A 20,942-nucleotide genomic window follows, 5' to 3' on the forward strand; every position below is an offset into this window, starting at 1 on the left:
GCGGGACATCCTGCGGGCCGGGCTGCCGCCGCGCCGCTGCCCGGTGGTGCCCGCGGCCTGCGCCGCCCGCCCGCCCGCGGCCGCCATGCCGCACAGCTTCAAGCCCGGGGACCTCGTCTTCGCCAAGATGAAGGGGTACCCGCACTGGCCGGCACGGGTGAGACCTCGGAGCCGCGCCGGGGGCACGGGGGGCCGGGACCGGGGTGCGGGCGTGCAGCGGCTCGGGCCCGCTCCGCAATGGAGGTGCCATAACGGGACCTGTGCCGGGATGGGGGAGCTGTTGCCAGCGCCTGTACCGGGATGGGGCCGGTACCGGGATGGGGCTCGGTACCGGGGCGGGACGCGCTGTCCCGGGGTGGGTCTCGGTAGCAGCATGAGGGGCTTGTACCAGCACCCGGTCTGGGATGGACGTCCCATAACGGTGCTTGTCCCGGGATGAGGACGTGGTGCTGGGCCGGAGCATCCCGTACCGGGATGGGAGGTGGCATAACGGGATGTGTGGGGACCCGGTATGGGGTGTCCCATAGCGGGGTGGGGACCCGGATCGGGATCTGTTCTGGGATGGAACCTGGTGCTGGCATGGGTGACTTGTCCCAGCACCCACACTGGGATGGGGGCCCGGTGTGGGAATGGGGTGTTCTGACCGGAATGGGGGATCCCATTCTCTGTACTGGGAGGAGGGCTCAGTGCTGGCACTGCTGGGATGGGTCCATGCACCAGGGGGTTCCCAGCCCAGCACCCGCACAGGATGGGGGGTACCAGGATGGAGAAGCCCCCAGCCTGTGCCAGGGGTCCCGGACTGGACCTGGGGATCCCGTGTGGGCACCTGTGCTGGGAGGGGTCCAGCGCCGGGCTGGGGGTCCCACACTGGTGCCTCTGTGTGCTGAGGGGGGGCGACCTGGGGGACCCCTGCCCAGGAGGTGTTTGACAGCCCTGAGCCCTCCCGTTCCACCCGCACCCAGGGGAGACCCTGACTCCCTTGGGGTGACCGCACGGGACCTCAGCCCTGGTTCGCCCCCAGCACCGCTGCCCTGGGGAGGGACCAAAGACCCCCCTCTCCTGGTGCTCCAGCACCCCAGCCCCATAGGGGTGTCCCTCACATCCCTTCACCCTCCATCCTCATCCTCCCACTGCCCCTCCGGAGACCCCCATTCACCTTCCCAGCTCCCTGCCTGGACATCACCCACCCTCCGTCTGTGGGGGGGCACAGAGCAGGGGTCTGGGGCTCTGTCCCTGGTCAGGGATGGGGGGGCACATGCAGGTGGCTGCCGCCGGGCCCCCGCAAGGGACAGGCTCTGTGGGTGCTGGTGCAGTTCGGGGGTGATGGAGCGCGTGTGACCGGTGACAGCGTTGTCGTGCCTGGAGGAGATGCCATGGAGCAGGGCAGGACGTGCTCACCGGGGGGCTCGGATGGGGTCCGTGGTGGTGCCTGGTGAGGCAGGTTCATGCACTGGAGGTATCTGATGGGAAGACGCTGGCAGGTACCGGGGAGGCTCAGGGTGCTGGAGACGACGCTGCTTGGCTGCACCGCGCCGTGACTGGGATTCCATCCCCGCCATGCCCGTGCTCTGCTGTCGTAGCTGGTGCCGAGAGGACTCGGTCCCTCCACGCTGCGGCCCCTCCTGCTTTAGCTGCTTGCTCTTTTGGGGAAGGCTCCCCCCTGAAGACCTCCCCAGCACCCGGAGGCTCCCGACCGGGTGGAGCGGACGAACGGGCGCTGAATGAAGACGGGGCGGCCCCGGGGCCTCTCCTGCTGCCGGTCTCCAGCCAGGAAGGACCCTCTGGAGCTGGAGGGGGCTTCCCTTGGGCGATGGATCTCTGGGGAGTAGCACAAGGCTTCCCTGGGCGCTGAGCCCGGCGGTGGAGCGACGACCTCGCGCCGAGCTCATCCACGAGGATCCCTTCTGTTACTCTTGTAGAGATCCCGCGTGTCCGTGCTTGCCTGCGAGGGGACGAGCTCCGGCTGCTCTCTCTGACCACCCCCTGCTTTGGGTTTCCTTTCAGATCGATGACATCGTGGACGGCGCCGTGAAACCCCCCCCGAACAAGTACCCCATCTTCTTCTTCGGCACCCACGAGACGTAAGCGCTGCCTCGCTCCCCGCTCTGGGCTGCGCCCCCGCTGCCGCCCCAGCCTCACCTCTGCTTTGTTTCTCTCCAGCGCCTTCTTGGGCCCTAAAGATCTCTTCCCTTATGAGAAATACAAAGACAAATATGGGAAACCAAACAAGAGGAAAGGCTTCAACGAGGGGCTGTGGGAAATCCAGAACAACCCCCACGCCAGTTACAGTGCCCCCCCGGTGAGTGCGGCGCCTGCCTCCCTCCTCTCTCTGCTTCTCATTGCTGCCGTGCCGATGTGCTTCCAGCTCCCAGACTGGCTTCCTCAGGGCTGCTTCCCTTCCCTGCCCTCTCCCTTCCTCCTCCTCCTCTGGAGGAAGACGCCTTTGCCCCAGCTTTGAGGTGGATCTGGGCTTGTGCTTTGTGCTGCTTGCCCAAGCCGTGGAGGAGTTCATTGTCACAGAGAGAACTTGAGGCTTGCTCAGCTCGAGGCTCCTGCGTGTGAACTGCTGGGCACTCCCTGCTCTTCATCCGTCTCTGAGGTCCTGAGCCAAAAGCCACTGGGCTGCTCCTTCGGTGAGCTTCAGAGCAGGCCAGGAGGTGGCTCTTGGCCGTCAATTGCTTGCGTGGGCATTTCATACCCGTATTTGTGTGGTGCAATCTCTTGTATAGCGATCTTCAGAGGAGGCATCCAAAGCAGCTTCATAGGCAGCTGGTCGGAGGAGGCAGAGGGAGGTTAAGGTGTGCTGCAAGGACAAGGGGGTTTGGAGGCAGCCGGGCTCTGGGGCTGAGCCCCTTGGCTGTGCTGCTGCCAGGGCAGGACACAGGATGTGGTTTGAGCTGCAGGAGATGCTCAGGCCCAAGGCTGCAGATGTAGGGGAAGGTGTGGCCATGGAGATGCCTGAAGAGCTGGAGAACAGCTCCAGTTGGGAGGTTGGTTGGCAGCACTTGCATTGTGCAGGGGCTCCACAAGAAACCTGTTGGTGAGGGTCCTGCTGTGATGAGGGGACCGTGGTGACACCAGTGGCCCCCCCAGGGCTCACCAACACCAACTGCATCTTGAGGCCAAACTGCCTGGAGAAGCAGAAGAAGACACCGAAGGAAAGGTCTTTGTTGGGTTTGGGACCTGAATGAAGTGAGGTGCCGGGAACAGTCAAGGACAAGGAAGCAGGAAGGCTCCAGTGCTGGAAGAATCCTGGCTTAGGGAACACCAGTCCTGCCATGCACAAAGACAGTGAATCAGTCTGGAAGATGGGAGCTTGGATGCGATGTCGTTGTGCGAGGAACCTCCTGATGGGCTGCTGAGAAGCCAGGAGACCTTTCCTACATGGGATTGGTGGAACTGCACGTGGGAGATGTCAACCTGGCTGAACGTTGGTCGCCATGCTGGACTTCTTATGGGCACCTTTCCAGAGGGGAAGGTGTGTGAAGTGCTGTGGGGTGAAGCCATTCGAGGAGGAAGAGGCCTGGTGGCCACCGGAGGGGAACACTGGAGGCCCCATGAGGGCTGTGGAGGGCTGGGGTCTGCGTGCCCAGGAGGGGTTGTCAGGATGAGGTTTCTGCAGGCTCTTTGCCAGTGGGGGGAGGCTGAGCAGGGCAGGTGTTGCTGGTGGTCTCAGGGTGCTGTGTGAGGGGTTTGCTGAGGGTCTCATTGAAGGGCTCCTAGTGCTGCCCTGAGCCATGCTGAAGGGTTCTGTGCCACACCCCTCTGCTCACACCCCTCTGCTCCATGCTGCCATCCATCGCTCACCACCCTCCTGTGCCCCTTCTGCTCTCCCCCTCCGTGTGCAGCCCCTCCAGGCCCTAACCCACCTCTTGTCCCTGTGTCTGTAGCCTGCGAGCTCCTCCGACAGCGACGTGCCCGAGAACGACCCGATGGGGGGAAGCGATGCTGGGGATGATGAGGAAGATGCTGCCATGGCCGGAGTCACCACGGAGAAGATGGAAAGCGAGGAGGACTCGGACGGAGGCAGCGACCACAGCGGGCTCAAGCGGAAACCGCTGCCTATGAAGGTGAGTGCGGGCTGAGGTGGTGCCACGCAGTGGGGACAGGAGCTGTCCTGGTCCTTGGGTCCATCCACTGCACAGCATGGCAGGAGGTGGTGATGAAACCAGCTCCCTCTGGATTCTCCCATGGGAAATGGGGTTCAGTGCCTGTCTCCTGTTGTCTGTGGGGTGGTGCCATGGCCGAGCCCTGGTGCAGTTTGCATCCTAGAGAAGCCAGATCTCTCCTGAGTGCATGTGGCTGCTCTTGTGGGGCCGGTTGGGAAGAGCTGGGCCATCCCCTTCACTGCCTTTGTGCTGTGGGTGGAGGGGAATGAGCTTCTCTCACGTTGTCACTCCTCACATACCAGATGCCAGTGACAAAACGGCCTCGGAAGTCCTCCAGTGACCTGGATCAGGGCAGCCCCTCCGGGACGGAAGAGGAGAACTCGGAATCATCCTCTGAGTCGGAAAAGAACAGTGACCAGGTGAGAGGAGTTTGGGATGTGCTGACGGGGAAGGGGCTGGAGCATGGCTTGAAGGAGCCTCACTGGCTTCTGAAAGCATCGTGAGGCTCTTCCCTGGTTTTTCCTGTGTTTTCCTGCAGGACTTCACTCCCGAAAAGAAGCCGGTGGCCAGGGCTCCACGGAGGATGCCAGCGGTGGGGAGGAAGAAGAAGGTAAAAGACCCTGAGTCTGTGGTGCTGCATGAGAGGGGTCTTCGGGGTCTGCACTGCCTGGAGCAGGAGTGCAGGGCTCTGGATGGAGGCTCAGTGCTGGGAGGGACCTGGTGGGTGCCTCAGTGGCCTGGTTGCACCCCGTGCTGCTGTGCTCCAGCCCCACTCTGTGCCTGCAGAAAGTGGAGTCCAGCTCCGACTCGGACTCCAAAGCGGGCTCGGATTCAGAGCTGGGGAACGCGACTGTGAACATGCCCAAGTCAGACTCCAACTCGGATTCGGACTCGGATGTGTCTGTGAAGAAGGCTCCACGGGGCAGGAAGCCAGGTAACACTGAGGAGGTTGCTTCTGCCAGTGCTGGGTCCCTGGGGGACTGGAGAGATGCGAGGCTCTGGGGGCTCCTTCTGCCGCAGACACCTTCCAGCCCATCTCAACAGCCCTCTGCCCCCTCAGTCTGGGGCTGTTTGTTATTAACAGAGGGACAGCCAGGGCTCCTGCTGAGCATCTCCCCGTTGTCTTGCAGCTGAGAAACCCCCTCCCAAGCCCCGTGGCAGGAAGCCGAAGCCTGAGCGTGTCCCGACCAGCTCCAGCAGCGAGAGGTGAGACCAACGGGGACCCATCACCCTCGGGGCTGGGCTGGAGCCTCACCCCGTCCCCTTTGCGCAAGGGGTCCAAGCGAGCTCCATCCCCTGCAGTGACAGCGACAGCGACGTGGACCGCATCAGCGAGTGGAAGAGGAGGGATGAAGAACGACGGCGGGAGCTGGAGGAGAAGAGGAAGAGGGAGCAGGAGGAAGAGATCCGTCGGCTCCGGGAGCAGGAGAAGGAGGAGAAAGAGAAGAGGAAGGAGAAAGCAGAGAAGAGCGAGGAGGTGCACTCGGACTCGGACAGCAGCGCAGAGGATGAAGTGGCCAAAAAGGGCCGGAAAGGCCGGGCCAAGGCCCCGTCCTCCTCAGACTCTGAGCTGGAGCTGGAGAAAGAGGTGAGTGCAGAGCTGGGGACAAGCAGGCAGCCCATCAGCAACCTGGCAGGGACCACAGGCAGTGGCAGGGACCTTCCATTACACTGGGGTTGTCCATGCAGCACTGGGAAGGGTTGTATCCATAGGGACATCCATGCCTTGCACATGGGAGCTCTTCCCCTGGCCCAGGACACCCATCCAGCTGTGGGTGCTGCATCTCCACGATGCTCTCCCTCCCACCACATTGTATTTTCTCTGCTGTCCTCCCGGGGGCCTGGGTGGGCATCAGCTGGATGGGAAGCACAGGAAGGGTTGTGGAGAGCTCTCGGGAGCCACACTGCCCATGGGCAGAGGTGAGGTCGAGTTCCTCCCCATGGGAGCGGGACTGGGGAAGCAGCCCAAAGATCCCGATGTGCAGAAGCACTCATGGGTCAGCCGTTTGGGTGCTGCAGGCTGTGAGAGGCTCCAGGTACCAGGACATTCCCTTTTGAAGCAGCACTCATTGTGCTGCAAGCTGAGTCCTTTCTGCCCCTGCACCCAAACTGGCAGCAGTGGGGTGGCTGCTGTCACTGCTGGCCATGGCTGTGGCATCTCTCCCCCTGCAGCAGGGAGGGCTCAGCCTCTCGCCTGCATTGTTCTCTCCTCCAAGGTAAAGAAGCCAGCGAAGAAGCAGCCCTCGGAGTTGTCAAGGAAACCAAATCAGAAGGAGAAGAGGGGCCGAGCAGAGGAGAAGCCACGGAACAAGTCAGCACCTCCTCCTGCAGCTTTGTCCTTGGGGACTGCACTGTCGCTCTGCTGCTGCCCAGCCCATCCCTTGGGTGCGGATAGGGCTCCCATGGAGCTGCCTCGTGCCAGCAGCACCCATGGAGGGGCCAGGTCCCTTCCCTGCTGTCTCCTAGAGCTGGAGGGGCTGGAGGAGGTGTTGGGGGACCAGGCTGAGGAGCTTCCCTGCTGGTTTCCATCTCCCAGAGGAAGATGTTTGGGGCATCACTGGGGCTTTGCCTTGCTGCAGTCCCGGGGAGCTGGGCCACGGGGGAGCTGCTGTCTGAGGGCTCTGCTGCCTGGCAGCTGGGATGTGTGTGTGGCATCGTGGCAGGGTTCTGGGGTGCACCCCCAAAGTGCCATCACCCTCCCTGTGAGCCCAGCAGTGAGCAGGGGCTTCCCATGAGCAATCCTCCCTCTTCCTTTGCCTCCACAGACCCTTGAAAGTGGAACGAGGCCGGAAGAAATCCGACCTGATCCCTGAAAGGAGGATGGAGAAGAAAAAGGGTGAGGGCCTCATTGCTCACCATCACAGAGGGAGAGAAGGGATCCAGGGCTGGTTTCCCCCATCCCAGGGAAGAGGAGGGATCTTTCCCACAGGGATCCGTGTGGTGGTGCTGGGGCCCTGGCCTCGTGTTGGGAAGTGCAGGGTGTGCAGAGGCAACAGGGAGCTTCCTACAAACATCCCCAACCCCTCCTCCTCAGAGAGGCCCCTGGGGTTGTGTTTGACCTTGGAGATGGAGGAGGAAACCAAGCGCTTGCTGGGGGAGAGGTCCCGTGCTCTCCCCTGGTGGCCACTGAGGTCTCTTTCTTGCTGCTCCAGAGCCCACAGTGGAAGAGAAACTTCAGAAGCTTCACAGTGAGATCAAGTTTGCGCTGAAGGTGGATAACCCGGTGCGTTACCTGCTGCGGCCTCGGCCACTGGGGGGGCTCAGCCTGGCTCCCACCCCTGCCTGGCTGCGCCTCCTCTTGCCTTGCTGGCTGGCAGGAGGGGACGCTGCTACCCCAGGTGCCCACGGGGAGACTTCCAGGCACCTTCTGATCTTGGTATCGCCCTCGCAGGACATCAAGCGGTGTCTAAATGCACTAGAAGAGCTGGGCACGCTCCAGGTCACCTCTCACATCCTCCAGAAGCACACTGATGTGGTGGCTACGCTAAAGAAGGTAGGACAGGGGGTTCCTCCTCTCTGCAGGGAGCCAGGAGCCTGCTTGGGCCACCCCAGCCCTGAGGCCATCCCTTCTCCTTCCTGGTGCAGATCCGTCGCTATAAAGCAAACAAGGACGTGATGGAGAAAGCTGCTGAGGTCTACACCCGCTTGAAGTCGCGTGTGCTCGGACCAAAGATGGAGGCGATCCAGAAAGCCAACAAAGCCGGGCCTGAGAAGGACAAGGGGGAGGCGGAGAAGGGGCAGGAGAAGCTGGCAGGAGGGGAGCCACACAATGAGAAGGGTGACGAGGAGCCGAGTGCTGGTAACGCTGCTGCGCGGCTCGGGGCGTCCCCTGCTCTGTGCGGGCACGGAGCCATCCAGGGCATCTCCCATCCCCTGGGGACACGGGCAGGGCTGGCTCTTAGTGCTGCAGGGGCTGGCAGCCACGTGGGGCAGCTCCAGGCCCTTGGTGCTGGAGTGGGACGGCACTGACCAGGCAGCGCTGGAGGCACTGAGAGCAGAGGGCAAAGCTCAGAGCCTTGGGGTGCCTCTGGGCTGGGGTTGGCTCTGGGTGGCTCCTCGCAGGCACCAGGGAGCTGCAGGAGCGGAGACGCCCTTGGCCACTGGCTCCATGACCGGGAACTTCCAGCCCCTGCCTGGGGCCGTCCCGGGGATGCTGCAACAGCATTCCCAGAGGAGCTGCTGGGGAAAATCCGCCCTGGCGCCTGCTTTGGGCCGGGGGGATGGAGGCTTCGGGGCCCTTCTTGTAGGTGTTGGGGTCAGGCCAGACCTGCGGTCCCCTCGTGGGTGCCCCATGCCTGGATGGGGACAACCTGTGGTCATAGGTCCTTGGGATGGACAAGGTTCACCGTGAGGACCTGTGTGTCTGAGCTTCTCCTCCCTTTAGACTTGTCAGGTCCCGTGAATGGTGAATCCCTGTCCCAGAAAGCTGAGGGCACAGAGGAGAAGGACAAAAGCCAAGGGCCAGGAGCCGGAGAGCTGGAGGCATCCACGGAGGAGCCCCACAACAAGTGAGCGTGAGGGGGGACCCCTGCATCTGGAGCACGGCGAGGCTGGGCTCGCACAGGGATGATGGGGGGGCCTCAAGGATTTCCCAGCTTGGGAATGAGCCCGGGATGCAGGGGCAGGGGCGCACGGGCTGAGGGCTCTGCTCTGGCCAGCAGCGTGCAGGACTATCCCAAGGCCGAGCGAGCCGGGCTGGAGGCTGTGGAGGACGTGGAGGAGAGCTGAGGAGGAGGAGGAGGCAGAGGGGCTGCGAGGGGAAACCTTCCTCTGCTCGGCCCCTGCTCGAGTCACTTCCCGTCACGCAGTAGCCGATGTCCTTCGGTCTTGTCTTGTGCCCCGGCCCTGGCAGGGCTCTGCTGGTTTGTCTGTGTTTGTCCCCTCTCTTGGGTCCTGTTCTGTTCCCTTGGTTTTGGTTCATTTTGTTTGTTTTGGGGTGTTTTTTTTTTCCTCCTCCCTGATTTCTCGTGATTTCAACCCACATGAAATGAATATAAAGGGGTTTTTTAATGAAGCCCAAGTGTGTGGTTCTTGAGGCTCCGCTGCCCGGGGCTGCCACTGGGACCCCTCCACCGCCACCCCTGCACCCCAGGCCCCTGCCTGCTGGGCAGCAGCAGCTCTGCCCCTCTGCTCTTTTGCCACGATCCAAGGCTTTTGTCCATGGAAAACGAGGCTGTTCCAGCTCTGAGTCCTCTTTGTGGCCATGCCCCGGCCCCGCTCCGAGGCTGCTCTTGCTGTAACCCTGCCCTGGGGAGAGGTTGGTTCCCTTTTGCTTTTCCAGGGCTGATTTCATGCTCCATAAACAAAACCCAAATAAAACCTTTTGCCTCTTGCCCAATAGGGCAGGGGCAGACGGGGGGGGACACGGGGGTGCTGTGCTGTGCTCAGCCCCATCGTCACGCTATGGAGATGGGGAGGGACATGGGGGAACCCATGATGCTGGGCATGGCAGATGGGGACAGAGGGCTGCGTCCCTGTGCCCCAGGAGGGGCTGGTTAAGCCCCACACGGCCCCATCAAGGTGTGACCCCCCCTTGGGCCAGCACCCAGGGGTATTTGGATGAGCTTTAAGATCTCTTCCAGCCTGAACCATGCCCTGATTCCATGATTTAAAGGCAGATCCAAGGTCATTCTGTTGGTGTCCCCCCACCTCCCCCATTGCCTTTGGCTGTTGCAGCCCCCATCATTGCAGAGGGAGCATAGAACAGCACCAAGATCCAGACGTGAGCTTGAGCAGAGCCTTGTTGTTGGGTCAAGGAGGGTTTCAGCCCTCACCCGGAGCTGGAGCTGGTTCCCATTGGAGCACGCTTCCATCTACCGCAGCAGTGGGTGCTGGAGCAGGTACGCCACCAGGTCCGCCCAGACTTGGGCCGCTATCTCCCGGCCTCGGGCCACCATGGTCCCCAGCAGCTCCTGCACGGACCGTGCCTGCCTGAAGGTGTTCTGGACCGCGCTGATGCTGTGCTGGGCCCGGCGCAGGGCCTGCTGCACCGTGCCCTGCAGCCGCTGCGCCAGCGGCACCGCGGGCTCTTGCTGCAGCTCCTCTGTGTTCTCTGGGGAGGGAGGGAAATGGCACTTTGGGCATGGGGGGCACGCACATGGGGCGGGTCCCCCCCCAGATGGTGGCTGCAACCAAGGGGATGCCGGTGTTGGTTTGGATGCATGGGGGTCCCAAGCAAGGTGGGAACTTCAGCTGCAGCATCCCAAGAGGGGCACAGGAGCCTCAGTGTGATCTTGGGATCCAGCTCTGCCAGGGGTGGGGGGGGACAAGATGGGGCCTTGGTGCTCACCTCCTTTGAGGGGTGCATAGGGGGACCCTGGGATCACAGCTCCTGCATCCCAAGGCAGTGCCCTGTGGCTGGTGGCACTGGAGGGGGTAGAGCAGGGTGCTCCTGCTGCTGCATGGGATGGGGGCATGGGGGGGCCTGCTTGCTCCCAGCATATGATGGGAGCATCATCAATACAATGAGCAGGTCCTGCCCTTAAGCTGGGGGGGGGGGGGGGGGGCCCTGGTCCCACACAAGGGCAGGGACAGGCCAGGTGGCCTGGGGGGAGGTGGGGGGGGCCCTGTTCACTCACCCTCAGCCATGGTGGAGGGAGGCCAAGGCCAGTGTCCTGTGGGGTCCTGGGGGCTCAGCCCCCTCCTGCCTCTCTGTTCAAAGGCCCAGGCGCTGTGAGGTCACACAGGGCTATGACATCATCGCCTTCCTCAGCCCCGTTTGGGGTCGATGGAACCATGGGGACTCCGATGCCTCTCCCCCCCCCCCCCCCAAAACACAACTCGGGCTCATGCAAAACTAACCAGAGTTTATTGCGTCAGGAGCCGTCCCCGAGCGCACAGACCAGGGAGGGTTGAAGGCACCGAGGATGAGGGGGCAAGGGGGGGGCTCCAACCAGGGGCTGGAGGTCACCCCAAAGGCACTTGGACGCACCAAGGCACTGCGGCCCCAGCACAGGCAGGCACTAAGGTTATGGGCAATGTGGGCCAGGCAGGGGTTAGTAGATGCTCTACTGCAGCTGGGCAGCGTTGGACCAAGCACCCCGGCGGATGATGCAGGCGAGGCTACTTCATCTCCAGCTCCACCACGTTCTGGCCCGAGGGGGCGAAGGGTCCCACCAGCCAGGTCAATGGGGGGTTGCGAGCCACGTGCTCCACCAGCTCGTCCATCAGCTGCCGCGCTCTGGTGGCGTTGGCACGAGCCTGGGCCAGCACCGTGCCCGTCACGTCCTGCAGGGAGGCGGCGGAGCCCAGCGCCGCCCGCAGCCCCTCCACGCTGTGCCGGACCTGCCCCACTGTGTCCTGGAGGCTGCCGGGGAGCCCCTGCAGGCTGGAGACCAGGGGCTGGCAGGAGCTCTGGAGCTGCTGGGTCAAACCCTGCAGCAGGGCCAGCGCACGCGACTCCATCGCCTGCGGGGGACGACGGCACCGTGAGGGGATGATGGAGACTGATGGAGACCCCCCGGGGACCCCCCCCATCCTCCACCTACCTCTGGTGGCACCAGCTCCTTGCCACTGCCCGGCTGCTTCTTGCTCCACTCCAGCCACAGCTGCTGCAGCTTCTCCTGCCCCCCCTGCAGCTTCTGGTCCATGCCCTGCTTGAGGTGCTCCACCTGCGGGGAGAGCAGAGCCTGGGGTGGATGCGCTGCTGCGGGCACAAAGCAGGGGGGTGGCACACATGGGAATGGGTCCTACCAGGTCGAGGGTGTCCTGGAGCTGGGCCAGCACCTCCTGGCTGCTGCTGCGGGCACTCTGCAGCTTGCCCAGGGAGTGCTGCAGCGCCCGGTGCCGCAGCTTGGTCGAGAGCGAGCCCAAGCGCACAAAGTAGCTCTGCTGCTGCTTCTGCTGCTCCGGCTCGAAGCCCTCCACGGCTGTGGCCAGCTTGGCTGCGGGAGAGAAGCCGCATCCCCATGTAGAGCCAATGGCCCTGCTCAGTCCCTACCCCCTGGGCATCCTCAAGGGGTTTGAGCAGCTCCTTACCCAGCTCCTCATCTGTCATGGGCAGATAATGGTCCACCAGCTCCTCCGACTTCTCCAGCACAGAGCCCATCCCGCTCACCACCATCTGGCCCACAGCAGAGCCCATGACGGTGCTGACGCCGCTGCTCACCGCGGACTTGGTGAGCTCCACGCTGCCCTGCACAGCCCCTTTGGTCATGTCCATCACACCCGTCACCCGGCTGGTCACCGCGTCCTTGGCCCCGGCCACGGTGCTGGTCAGGACATCCTTGGCCCCTGTCACCGTGGAGGTCACCAGCTGCTTGGTGTCCGAGATGAGCTGGGGGCACGCACACAACCCTCTGTTAAGCAGTTCGGGGAGGGGGCACACACACTGAGCCCACCCAGCACGGTACCTTCTCCGGGGGCTGCTGCAGGATGGGCAGCTTCTCCTCCAGCTTGTCCAGCCCTTTGCAGGCGTATTCGTTGGCGGTGGACACTGGAGACAGGAGCACAGACGGGTTTAACACCCTGCTGAGCGCCAGAGCGCTGATAGCGACAGGCTTTGGGGTACCCCAAAGCTCATGGGGTGCCCCTGTATCCTCCCCCCAGCCTTCTCCAGCCTTTTGCAAGCATATTCATTAGAGGTGGAAATTACAGATGAGAAACCAGCTTTTCCCTGCCCTGCTGCCCCTCCAGAATGCTGCTATGGGGATAGTTTCCAGGGCACCCCAAAACTTGCGGGGTGCTGCCCCACCTCTCCCCCCAGCTTCTCCTCTACCTTCTCCAGCCCTTTACATCCATGTTCATGGCAATCTAGAGACATGGAACCAGATTATTCCCCCCCTGCTGCCTTTCCAGGGCCAGTTTTGGGGTGTCCCCCCCCAGCCCCACTCACGCTGCGGCTCCAGCTTGGTGAGGATGGGCTGTGCCCCACTGACCGCCGCCGCCGTCAGCGTCTTCACCCCCTTCTCGGCAGCATCGCAGACGGAGCGCACGTAGGGGTGGCTCTCCTTGGTGGAGCTGTAGGCCGTGGACACCATCCCGTAGGCCGAGCTCACCAGCGGCAGGCTGGCCACCCGCGACCCGATGCTCTGCGGGCACCAGAAGGACCGGGGGCGTAACGATAAAGCCCCAAATCGCATAGGGAATAAGGGACCCCCAACGCCCCGAAGATGGCTTTGGGGTACTCAGGTGCCCCAGAGTCCTGTCCCCAGGCAGGGACCCCCCCCGGACCCTTCCTTCTCCGCACCGACCTGCGCCTCCTCAGCCTTGGGCTGCGCCGTCCCGGGCTCGCTGGCGGCCATGGCGGGGCTGGGGAGGGGGGAAATCATGAGCGGGGGAGCCCCGCGTTACCCCCCCAGGACGGGGCAGCCCCCGCGGGCCCGGACCGCACTCACCACAAGAGACTCGACTCTGCTCCAGCTCGCCCCCCGCCAGCCCCTCCGACCTTTATAGAGCGGGGCCCGGCCCCGAGCGCATGTGACCGGGACCCGCCCCGCGGGGCCGGCCCGGGGCGGTCCGGGAGCCCCGATCCGCAGGCAGCGGCGGGACCCGGGGCTGCAGCGACCCCGACCGCAGCGGCCGCCGCGGGATCCGGTTCCCCGGTCCGGGATGCACCGAAACCCTCTGGACCGGGATGCGCTGATCCCCCCCTTCCAAGGGCCGGATCGCCCCCGACCGCATCCCTCCGGGACCGGATGCCAGGGACGGGGCTGCGATGACCCCCCCCAAGGACCGGATCTCCCCAGCGCGGCAGCACCGACGGCCCCTGACACCGACCCCCGGGTCAGATCAGGCACCGAACCCTCCAAACCCCCCTCCCAGTGCCCCCCCCGACCTGTCCCAGTTGAGACGGTCCCGGTGGGTGCCGGTAGCAGGAGGACAAGCAGCCCCGGGGGGCCCTGGTGCCACCCCTATGGGTCCTGTGGCCACGCTGCTCCCCGATGTGAGGGAGACCCAGAGCCCAGCCCCACCGCGGTGACAGCGGGACAAAGTTCGGTGCCACACGGCCGCGGGTCACAGTCCAGCAGCACCAGCCCCGCGCCGGCACCCTCCATCCCAGCACCCACCAGCACCCATCCGGCTCTCCCCATCCAAGCACCCACTGTGCACTCGCCATCCCACAGCCCCATCTCTGCCGCCCGCGCTGAGCTCCCCGGCGCGGCGCTGGTGTCACCACAAGGGGCTGTGAATCACTTTAAGGCCTAAAAAGTTGTTTTACTTCCTTAAAGTGCATTGAAGCTGCTAAGAGAAGACATCCGGATGCTCTCTGTGCTCCGGGACACCCGCACGCGCTGCTTCCTCCGTGTGCCACCATCCCCTCACTCCCCTCGCAAGTCCCCCATGTGCGGCATCACAGGTCCCACACCGGCCACCGCGTCCATGCCACCTCATCCCCAGCGGGGAGGGGGTTCGCTGCTGTGGGTGCTGCCCCAGTTTGACGTTGCAGGGGCTCAGCGCTGGTTGAGCCGTGGGGCGGTGTGGATGTGGTGCGTGCCCTCCACCGTGTCACAGCCCTCCCACTTGGCCATCTCCAAGGGGGCATCCTCCGGGTACTCGACCAGGGCTGGGGCAAAGGGCCCCACGAGCCAGGGCAGGGGCGCATGCTCCCCCACGTGCTCCAGCATCTCGTCGATGCTCAGCTGCGCCCGCAGCACCCTCTCCCTGCTCTGCGCCACCACCAGCTCCGACAGGTCATGGAGGGAGCGGGCGTGGGACAGGGATGCTTGGACGCCCTCCACGCTGTGCCGGACGTGCCCCGCCGTCTCCTGCACGCTGCTGGGCAGGCCCCGGATGCCGGTGGCCAGGCGGGTGCAGGCGGCGTGGAGCTGGTGCAGGAGTCCCCGTAGCATGGCCAGGGTCCGCGCCTCCACCTGCGGGCAGCGGGGGGGCCCCTGGGCCATGGTGTCCTCCACAGGCATGGACCCCAATCCCGTATCTCATTGCCTTCCATACACACAGGCCTCAACCCCATATCTCACTGCCTTCCAGGCCATGGCCCACCACCACGCACCTCTGTGTGTTTTATGGTACCCCGAACTCATCCATGGTCTCCACCACGGCCACAGGCCCTCACACCTCAATGTCATCTATGGATACCCCAGCTCTATGCTGTTTTCCTCCCCATGGGCACGGTCCCCACCCCTCAGTGTCCTCCATGGGTACCCAGCCCCGTACCTCGCTTTCCTCCATGGGCACAGCCTCCTGCTGGCTCCACTCCAGCCACATGCGGTGGAGCCGCTGCCGGGTGCCGTACAGGGGCCCATCCATGCCCTGCCGCATCTGCTCGATCTGCGGGACAGGGCAGCGAGATGGGAGCACCCCAGGGGGGTACCAGCACCCCCTGATGCTGGCGCGGTCCCCACCGCATCCTTACCAGCTCGAAGGCGCGGTGGAGCTGGGCCAGGACGTGCTGGGCTTTGTGCCATGCCCACTGCAGCTCCCCCAGTGAGCGCCGCAGCGCCCGGTGCCGCAGCTTGGCCGAGAGCAAGCCCACACGGACAAAGTAGCTCTGCCACCGCCTCTGCTGCCCCAGCGCTGCCACCTCCGCGCCCGCCACCGCTGCAGGGACAGGGGGTGAGACCCACAGGGAGCCACAGCATAAACGGGGTTGGAAAAGAGCTTTAAGAGGATCAGGTCCAACCGCTCCCCAAGCGCTGCCTGGACCAGAGTGCCCGACACCGGAGCATCCCTGGAGCTCTGCGCCCCATGGAGGTGCCACCCCCAAGGTCCTTGGCCACTGGGTCCATGTGGAGGTGCCACCAAGAGCCAGGCGGTGTCTCCGGTCACCTCTGCCATGACACGGGGCCAGCTCTGCCCACCCCTGCCCCATGCCTAGCTATAAATACCCGGCCTGGGGCTATATTTGCTTTCTGGTTTCCAGGTGAGAGGTCACCCTGTGCAGTGTTGTCTACCCGCCTTAGCACTCCCGATGGTGGGAATCATCCCCTGCATAGTGGCCCCGGGCATCCCATGGGGCTCAACACTGCAGAGGGACCACTGGGTGCAAGCGATGCTGGGGTGGTGCTGAGCAATGAGGGGGCTCCAGCACCCCTGGATTGAGGAGATGGGTCAGAGCCCTGTTAACACTCACCCAGCTCCTCGTCCGTCCCGGGCAGGTATCGCTCCACCAGCTCCTCCGACTTGCCCAGCATCGTGTCCACCCCCGTGGCCAGGATCTGGCCCACGCGGGACCCCGCCACGGTGCTGAGCGCCGAGCACGTCCTGGCCACGCCGCCCTGCACTGCGCCCCGCGCCAGCCCCATGGTGCCGGACACCAGCGCCCGCGTCCCTGCCACCACCTGGGAGGGGACAGCACACGGACGCCATGCGCCAGCCCCGAGCCCAGCGCCGGCCCCCCCCGCCTCACCCGGGGCAGACGTTACCCGCTGCGGGGGCTGCTGCAGGATGGGCAGCTTCTCCTCCAGCTTGTCCAGCCCTTTGCAGGCGTATTCGTTGGCGGTGGACACTGGAGACGGGAGCACAGACGGGTTTAACACCCTGCTGAGCGCCAGAGCGCTGATAGCGACAGGCTTTGAGGTACCCCAAAGCTCATGGGGTGCCCCTGTATCCCCCCCCAGCCTTCTCCAGCCTTTTGCAAACATATTCATTAGAGGTGGAAATTACAGATGAGAAACCAGCTTTTCCCTGCCCTGCTGCCCCTCCAGAATGCTGCTATGGGGATAGTTTCCAGGGCACCCCAAAACTTGCGGAGTGCTGCCCCACCTCTCCCCCCAGCTTCTCCTCTACCTTCTACAGCCCTTTACATCCATGTTCATGGCAATCTAGAGACATGGAACCAGATTATTCCCCCCCTGCTGCCTTTCCAGGGCCAGTTTTGGGGTGTCCCCCCCCAGCCCCACTCACGCTGCGGCTCCAGCTTGGTGAGGATGGGCTGTGCCCCACTGACCGCCGCCGCCGTCAGCGTCTTCACCCCCTTCTCGGCAGCATCGCAGACGGAGCGCACGTAGGGGTGGCTCTCCTTGGTGGAGCTGTAGGCCGTGGACACGGCTCCGCAGGCACAGCTCACCAGGGCCAGGCTGGCCACCCGGCTCACCACGCTCTGCCGGGGGTGCTGGTGGTGAGCTGGGGGCACTGGTGGTACCCGCAGCCCCCCCTCAGCGCTCCTTGCACCCCTACCTTCAGCTCCTGCCCATCCTCGCGTGGCACGGAGCTGTCGGATGACATGGCAGCAGCGGCTGCAGTGGGAGGAAGAGCAAGATCATGGGGTGCCAATGGCAGGGGCTGAGCCCAGTGGGGAACCCCAGCCCCAGAGCCACCCCTCTTCATGCGAAAGGAAGCAGCACACGGTGGGGCTGAGTCCCTCCATGGCCCTCCAGCCAACCGTTACTCCTCAGAGGGCTGAGAGCCATCGACTCATTACATGAGCGAGAGGCCTCAGAGCTACTCAAGGAGGTGCATGGGGGAGTCTGGAATAGGGGATGAGGCTGGTCCTTGCCCTATCAGGAGGGGTTTCCCCAGCACCTCCTGGGTCCCCCCACCCGGATTTCGGGCCGGGGAGGGTTTTTGGGTGACTCAGCCGGAAGCCGGGGCTGAGTCCTCCTTTCGCAAGCCCCGAGTGTGGACGTGCCTCCGGTCACCGCCGCCTCGGCCGGGGCAGCCCCGGGACTTGCCGCAGGGAACGGAGCAACCGGTGGCTCCCCCCAGCCCCAGCGTCCCCCCCCCCCCCCGCAGCATCTCTGAGCTTTGCGGTGTCCTCCTGCTGCTCCCCGGGTCCCATCACTGAGGGGGGCACCGGGGACCCCCCTTCCCCAGCCCCTGCGGCCGCAGAGGTTCTGCCCCCTCCAGCCCCCACAGATCCCAGGGCCCGGAAACACCCGAACCCCCCCCGGCACCCCCGGAGCTCCCCCCCCCAGCCCCGCTTCCCCCCTCCGAGTACCCCCGAGTCCCGGAGCGCTCCTCACCCTGGGGGGAGCGGGTCCGGTCGCGATCCCCGGTCGCGATCCCCGACTCCCGCCTAGGGTCGGATTCCCGGTCAGCGGCGGGAGCCAATCAGAGAAGGGGAGGGACTCGTCTCCACCAATTAGGATGGAGGGGCGGGACCAGGGGGCGGGAGTTGGGGGGTGGTCGCCACGTGCGCGGGGCACGATCCGGGCCCAGGCCCTAAGGGGGGAGAAACGGGGTGGGGGGGGGTGGGAGAGAAAAGGGGGACACACCGGGGAGGAGCAGGGGGAAGCATGGGGAGGACACGGGGAGGACACGGGCGGGGACATGGGTGGGCACGGGGGAGTCACAGTGGGGGAGACGGGGCCATGGCGGGGACAGGGGGGTGCGGTAGGGAACACGGGGGGGGACACGACGGGGTCACCCTGTCCCGGGGAGGTGGCCAGGGGCACCGAGCCACGGCCCAGTGTCTCCGTGCCAGGCGTCCCCGTGCCAAACACCCCCATGCCATGCGTCCCCTTGAAGTGCGTCCCCACGCCAGCTGTCTCCTTGCCAAGCATCTCCATGCCAAGTGTCTCCACACACCCCCCAGGTGTCCCCACACCAAGTGACCCAGCGCCGGTGTCCCCATGCCAAACATCTCCATGCCGATGTTCCCAAGCCAGGTGTTCCCATGCCAAGCAGAGCCGTTCAGAGACCCAGGTCTGCCTTGGCCCCTGTGGGTGCTCAGGACAGGGGACAGCAGTGCCAGGGCGTGCTGGGTGATCCCCGGGGCGGAGAACAGGGCCTGGGTGGGGACAGGCACAGGCAGGGGACACAGAGAGAACGGGAGAGGCACGGCTGGGGGATGTGGTGCCTGTCACTGGGGGTTGGGAGGATGAAAGACAGGAGAAAGCGTGGTGGCTCCAAGTGATGGCATTTAATGTGCTTTTGTGCGGTGGGGACACGGGCCGTGACCCACGCAGGATGCGAACAGGGACGTGGAACAGCCGGAGCCGCGGTGGGGCTGGGGAGCACTGGGACAGGCACCGCAGCCCGGGGACAGGGGAGAGCTGCAGCCCGGCGCTCCCTGCCTCAGTTTCCCCAGGAGAGCTCCTATGGGCTGGGGACAAAGCAGCAGCGAGGGAGGTGGCACCCCCGACCCCCTGCGGTGGCACCAAACCCCTCACCTATGGGCCCGGCGGCTGCTGCCCGTCCCCCTTGTGCTCGCAGCCCGCGTTCCCGGCCCCGCTCAGCGCAGCCACCTCCTGCCCCCTGCGATGCTCGGGGCTGGCGCAGCGGGTGTCAGCGGCGGAGGTGAGCAGCGGGGCCGCGCTCCGCAGCAGCTCCCGCAGCGCGCACCCGCAGTGCCAGGGGTTGCCCGAAAGGTCCAGCTCCAGCGCGGGGCCGGGGCCGCGGGGGGGCAGCTCCAGCGCCCGCAGCTGGTTCCGCGCCACGTCGAGGACACGGAGGTGGCGCAAGGGGAGGAAGATGCGGGGGGGCAGCTCCCGCAGTTCGTTCTCCTGCAGGAACAGGAGGCGCAGGGCGGGCGCGGGCGCGAAGGCTGCGGGGGGCAGCGTGAGCAGCCGGTTCCCCTCCAGGTCGAGCCGCTCCAGCGCCCCCAGCCCGGCCAGCGCGCCCGGCGGCAGCGCTGCGAGGAGGTTGCGGGACAGATCCAGGCTCCGTAGGGAGCTCAGCGGGTGGAAAGCCTCCGGCGGCACCTCCGCCAGCGCGTTGGCGCCCAGGTCGAGCCAGAGCAAGCGGGGAAGATGCTGGAACCATGCGGGGCGCAGCGCCCGCAGCCGGTTCCCGCGCAGCACCAGGTGCTGGAGGTGCTGGCTGCTGCTGAAGGTGTCGGTGGGGAGGTCGAGCAGGAGGTTGTTGGTCAGGTCGAGGACGCGCAGGGCGGGCACGGGGCGCAGCAGGGCCGCGGGGAGCGTGGCCAGGCGGTTGGAGGAGAGGTGCAGCTCCTGCAGGCGCGGCACCGGCACCAGCGCGGCGGGCGGGAGGGCAGCGAGGGCCGTGAACTCCACCGAGATGGAAAGCGTGGTGCGGGGCAGCCCCGCGGGGAAGGAGCGCAGCGTGGGCTCCGTGCAGACGAACCGGGTGGCGTTGGGCTGCGGGGAGCAGGGCGCGGCGGGGCCCGGCGGCAGCAGAGCCAGCACCAGCAGCAGGATCCGTCCCGGTGGCTTCATGGTGCCGCGCTGCGGGCAGCGGCCAACGTCAGCCGGGGATTGTGCAAGCGCTGCTGCTGTCAGCTCACCCCACAGCGCGGGCAGGAAGGTGCCCTGAGCCCCATGTCCCCCACCCTGGACCCCACACCGAGACCCCCAGCCCTACCCTCACCTTCCCAACCATCCGATGGAGCTCCTTGGGGACCGTCCCTTCTCCTCGGTGGCTGTGATCCGGGGGTGCTGCTGGTGCCGGTTGGGAAATCGCTGCCTTCGCTGCCAGCCCTCAGGATGCTGGCATCCGGGGCAGGGCCAGGGTGGTGGCATCCCCATGTCCCCACTGAGCCCCATGGCTCTTGCAGCACTGTCACCCCCTTCTTATACCCTCAGGCCTCCCAGGGACCCCAGCACCCATCCCACCATGGTGCTGCACACCCACATGGGTGAAACTGAGGCACAGTGTGGGATGGGTGCTGGGGAGCCCCATGGCAAAGCCCCATGAGTGGGTCTGTGGCACGGTCCATGGCTGGTGGCTGCTGCAGGCTGAGCACTGAGGAACTCGTTGCGTGGGAGAGGGGCTGGGGGTGGGTTTGGGGGTTCAGGTGGGTGTTAGCACGTCAGTGGGGTGCGTGGCTTGGAAGGGGGTAAGTGTGGTTCAGGGGCTTTGTCCTCCATGTCCCCCTCCAACCCCTTCCCCCATCCCACAGGCAGCCCCCCCCCAAGACCGGTGCTGACCCCGAAGCCGGGGGGAGCTCCTCGGGGGGATCAGACGGTTCCGAGGCAGCGGCGGGGGGGAGTTGCCTCAGGTAAACGGGCGTTTATTGGGGCCGCGGGGTACAGA

The 20,942-nt window shown here is 65.2% G+C and overlaps 4 protein-coding genes across 5 annotated transcripts; 1 reads left to right on the top strand and 3 right to left on the bottom strand.

The window, feature by feature from the left end:
* The first annotated feature begins 19 nt into the window (after positions 1 to 19).
* On the top strand, positions 20 to 9,123 carry HDGFL2 (HDGF like 2). Of its 2 annotated transcripts, none has more exons than XM_080634086.1 (16): positions 20 to 157; positions 2,005 to 2,081; positions 2,161 to 2,299; positions 3,891 to 4,070; positions 4,412 to 4,528; positions 4,648 to 4,719; positions 4,896 to 5,043; positions 5,240 to 5,315; positions 5,412 to 5,697; positions 6,326 to 6,420; positions 6,875 to 6,945; positions 7,262 to 7,332; positions 7,501 to 7,602; positions 7,695 to 7,908; positions 8,494 to 8,617; positions 8,768 to 9,123. In XM_080634086.1, the coding sequence occupies exons 1-16, from the start codon at positions 86 to 88 to the stop codon at positions 8,835 to 8,837; spliced, it is 1,914 nt and encodes a 637-aa protein (XP_080490212.1). In that variant the 5' UTR covers positions 20 to 85; the 3' UTR covers positions 8,838 to 9,123. The 2 variants fall into 2 exon arrangements, with proteins under 2 accessions (XP_080490212.1, XP_080490213.1); XM_080634087.1 differs by having other exon boundaries at positions 8,771 to 9,123.
* Positions 9,124 to 11,171: 2,048 nt separating this feature from the next.
* LOC308229807 (perilipin-3-like) lies at positions 11,172 to 13,351 on the bottom strand (the record flags this gene model as incomplete). Its single annotated transcript, XM_080634103.1, has 7 exons — positions 11,172 to 11,516; positions 11,597 to 11,719; positions 11,802 to 11,992; positions 12,087 to 12,384; positions 12,461 to 12,543; positions 12,943 to 13,138; positions 13,301 to 13,351. The coding sequence occupies 7 exons, from the start codon at positions 13,349 to 13,351 to the stop codon at positions 11,172 to 11,174; spliced, it is 1,287 nt and encodes a 428-aa protein (XP_080490229.1).
* Positions 13,352 to 14,500: 1,149 nt separating this feature from the next.
* On the bottom strand, positions 14,501 to 18,517 carry LOC308229850 (perilipin-3-like; the record flags this gene model as incomplete). Its single annotated transcript, XM_080634163.1, has 10 exons — positions 14,501 to 14,920; positions 15,225 to 15,338; positions 15,424 to 15,608; positions 16,141 to 16,348; positions 16,433 to 16,515; positions 16,914 to 17,109; positions 17,187 to 17,245; positions 17,972 to 18,024; positions 18,088 to 18,170; positions 18,224 to 18,517. The coding sequence occupies 10 exons, from the start codon at positions 18,515 to 18,517 to the stop codon at positions 14,501 to 14,503; spliced, it is 1,695 nt and encodes a 564-aa protein (XP_080490289.1).
* Positions 18,518 to 19,016: 499 nt separating this feature from the next.
* On the bottom strand, positions 19,017 to 20,349 carry LRG1 (leucine rich alpha-2-glycoprotein 1). Its single transcript, XM_080634146.1, has 2 exons — positions 20,277 to 20,349; positions 19,017 to 20,134 (listed from the first exon to the last, which is right to left on the bottom strand). Exons 1-2 carry the CDS (start codon positions 20,286 to 20,288, stop codon positions 19,121 to 19,123), a joined length of 1,026 nt encoding a protein of 341 aa, XP_080490272.1. The 5' UTR covers positions 20,289 to 20,349; the 3' UTR covers positions 19,017 to 19,120.
* Positions 20,350 to 20,942: the final 593 nt, after the last annotated feature.

The sequence above is a fragment of the Psittacula echo genome, assembly GCF_963264785.1.
Source record: "Psittacula echo genome assembly, chromosome: 24".
NCBI lineage: Eukaryota > Metazoa > Chordata > Aves > Psittaciformes > Psittacidae > Psittacula > Psittacula echo.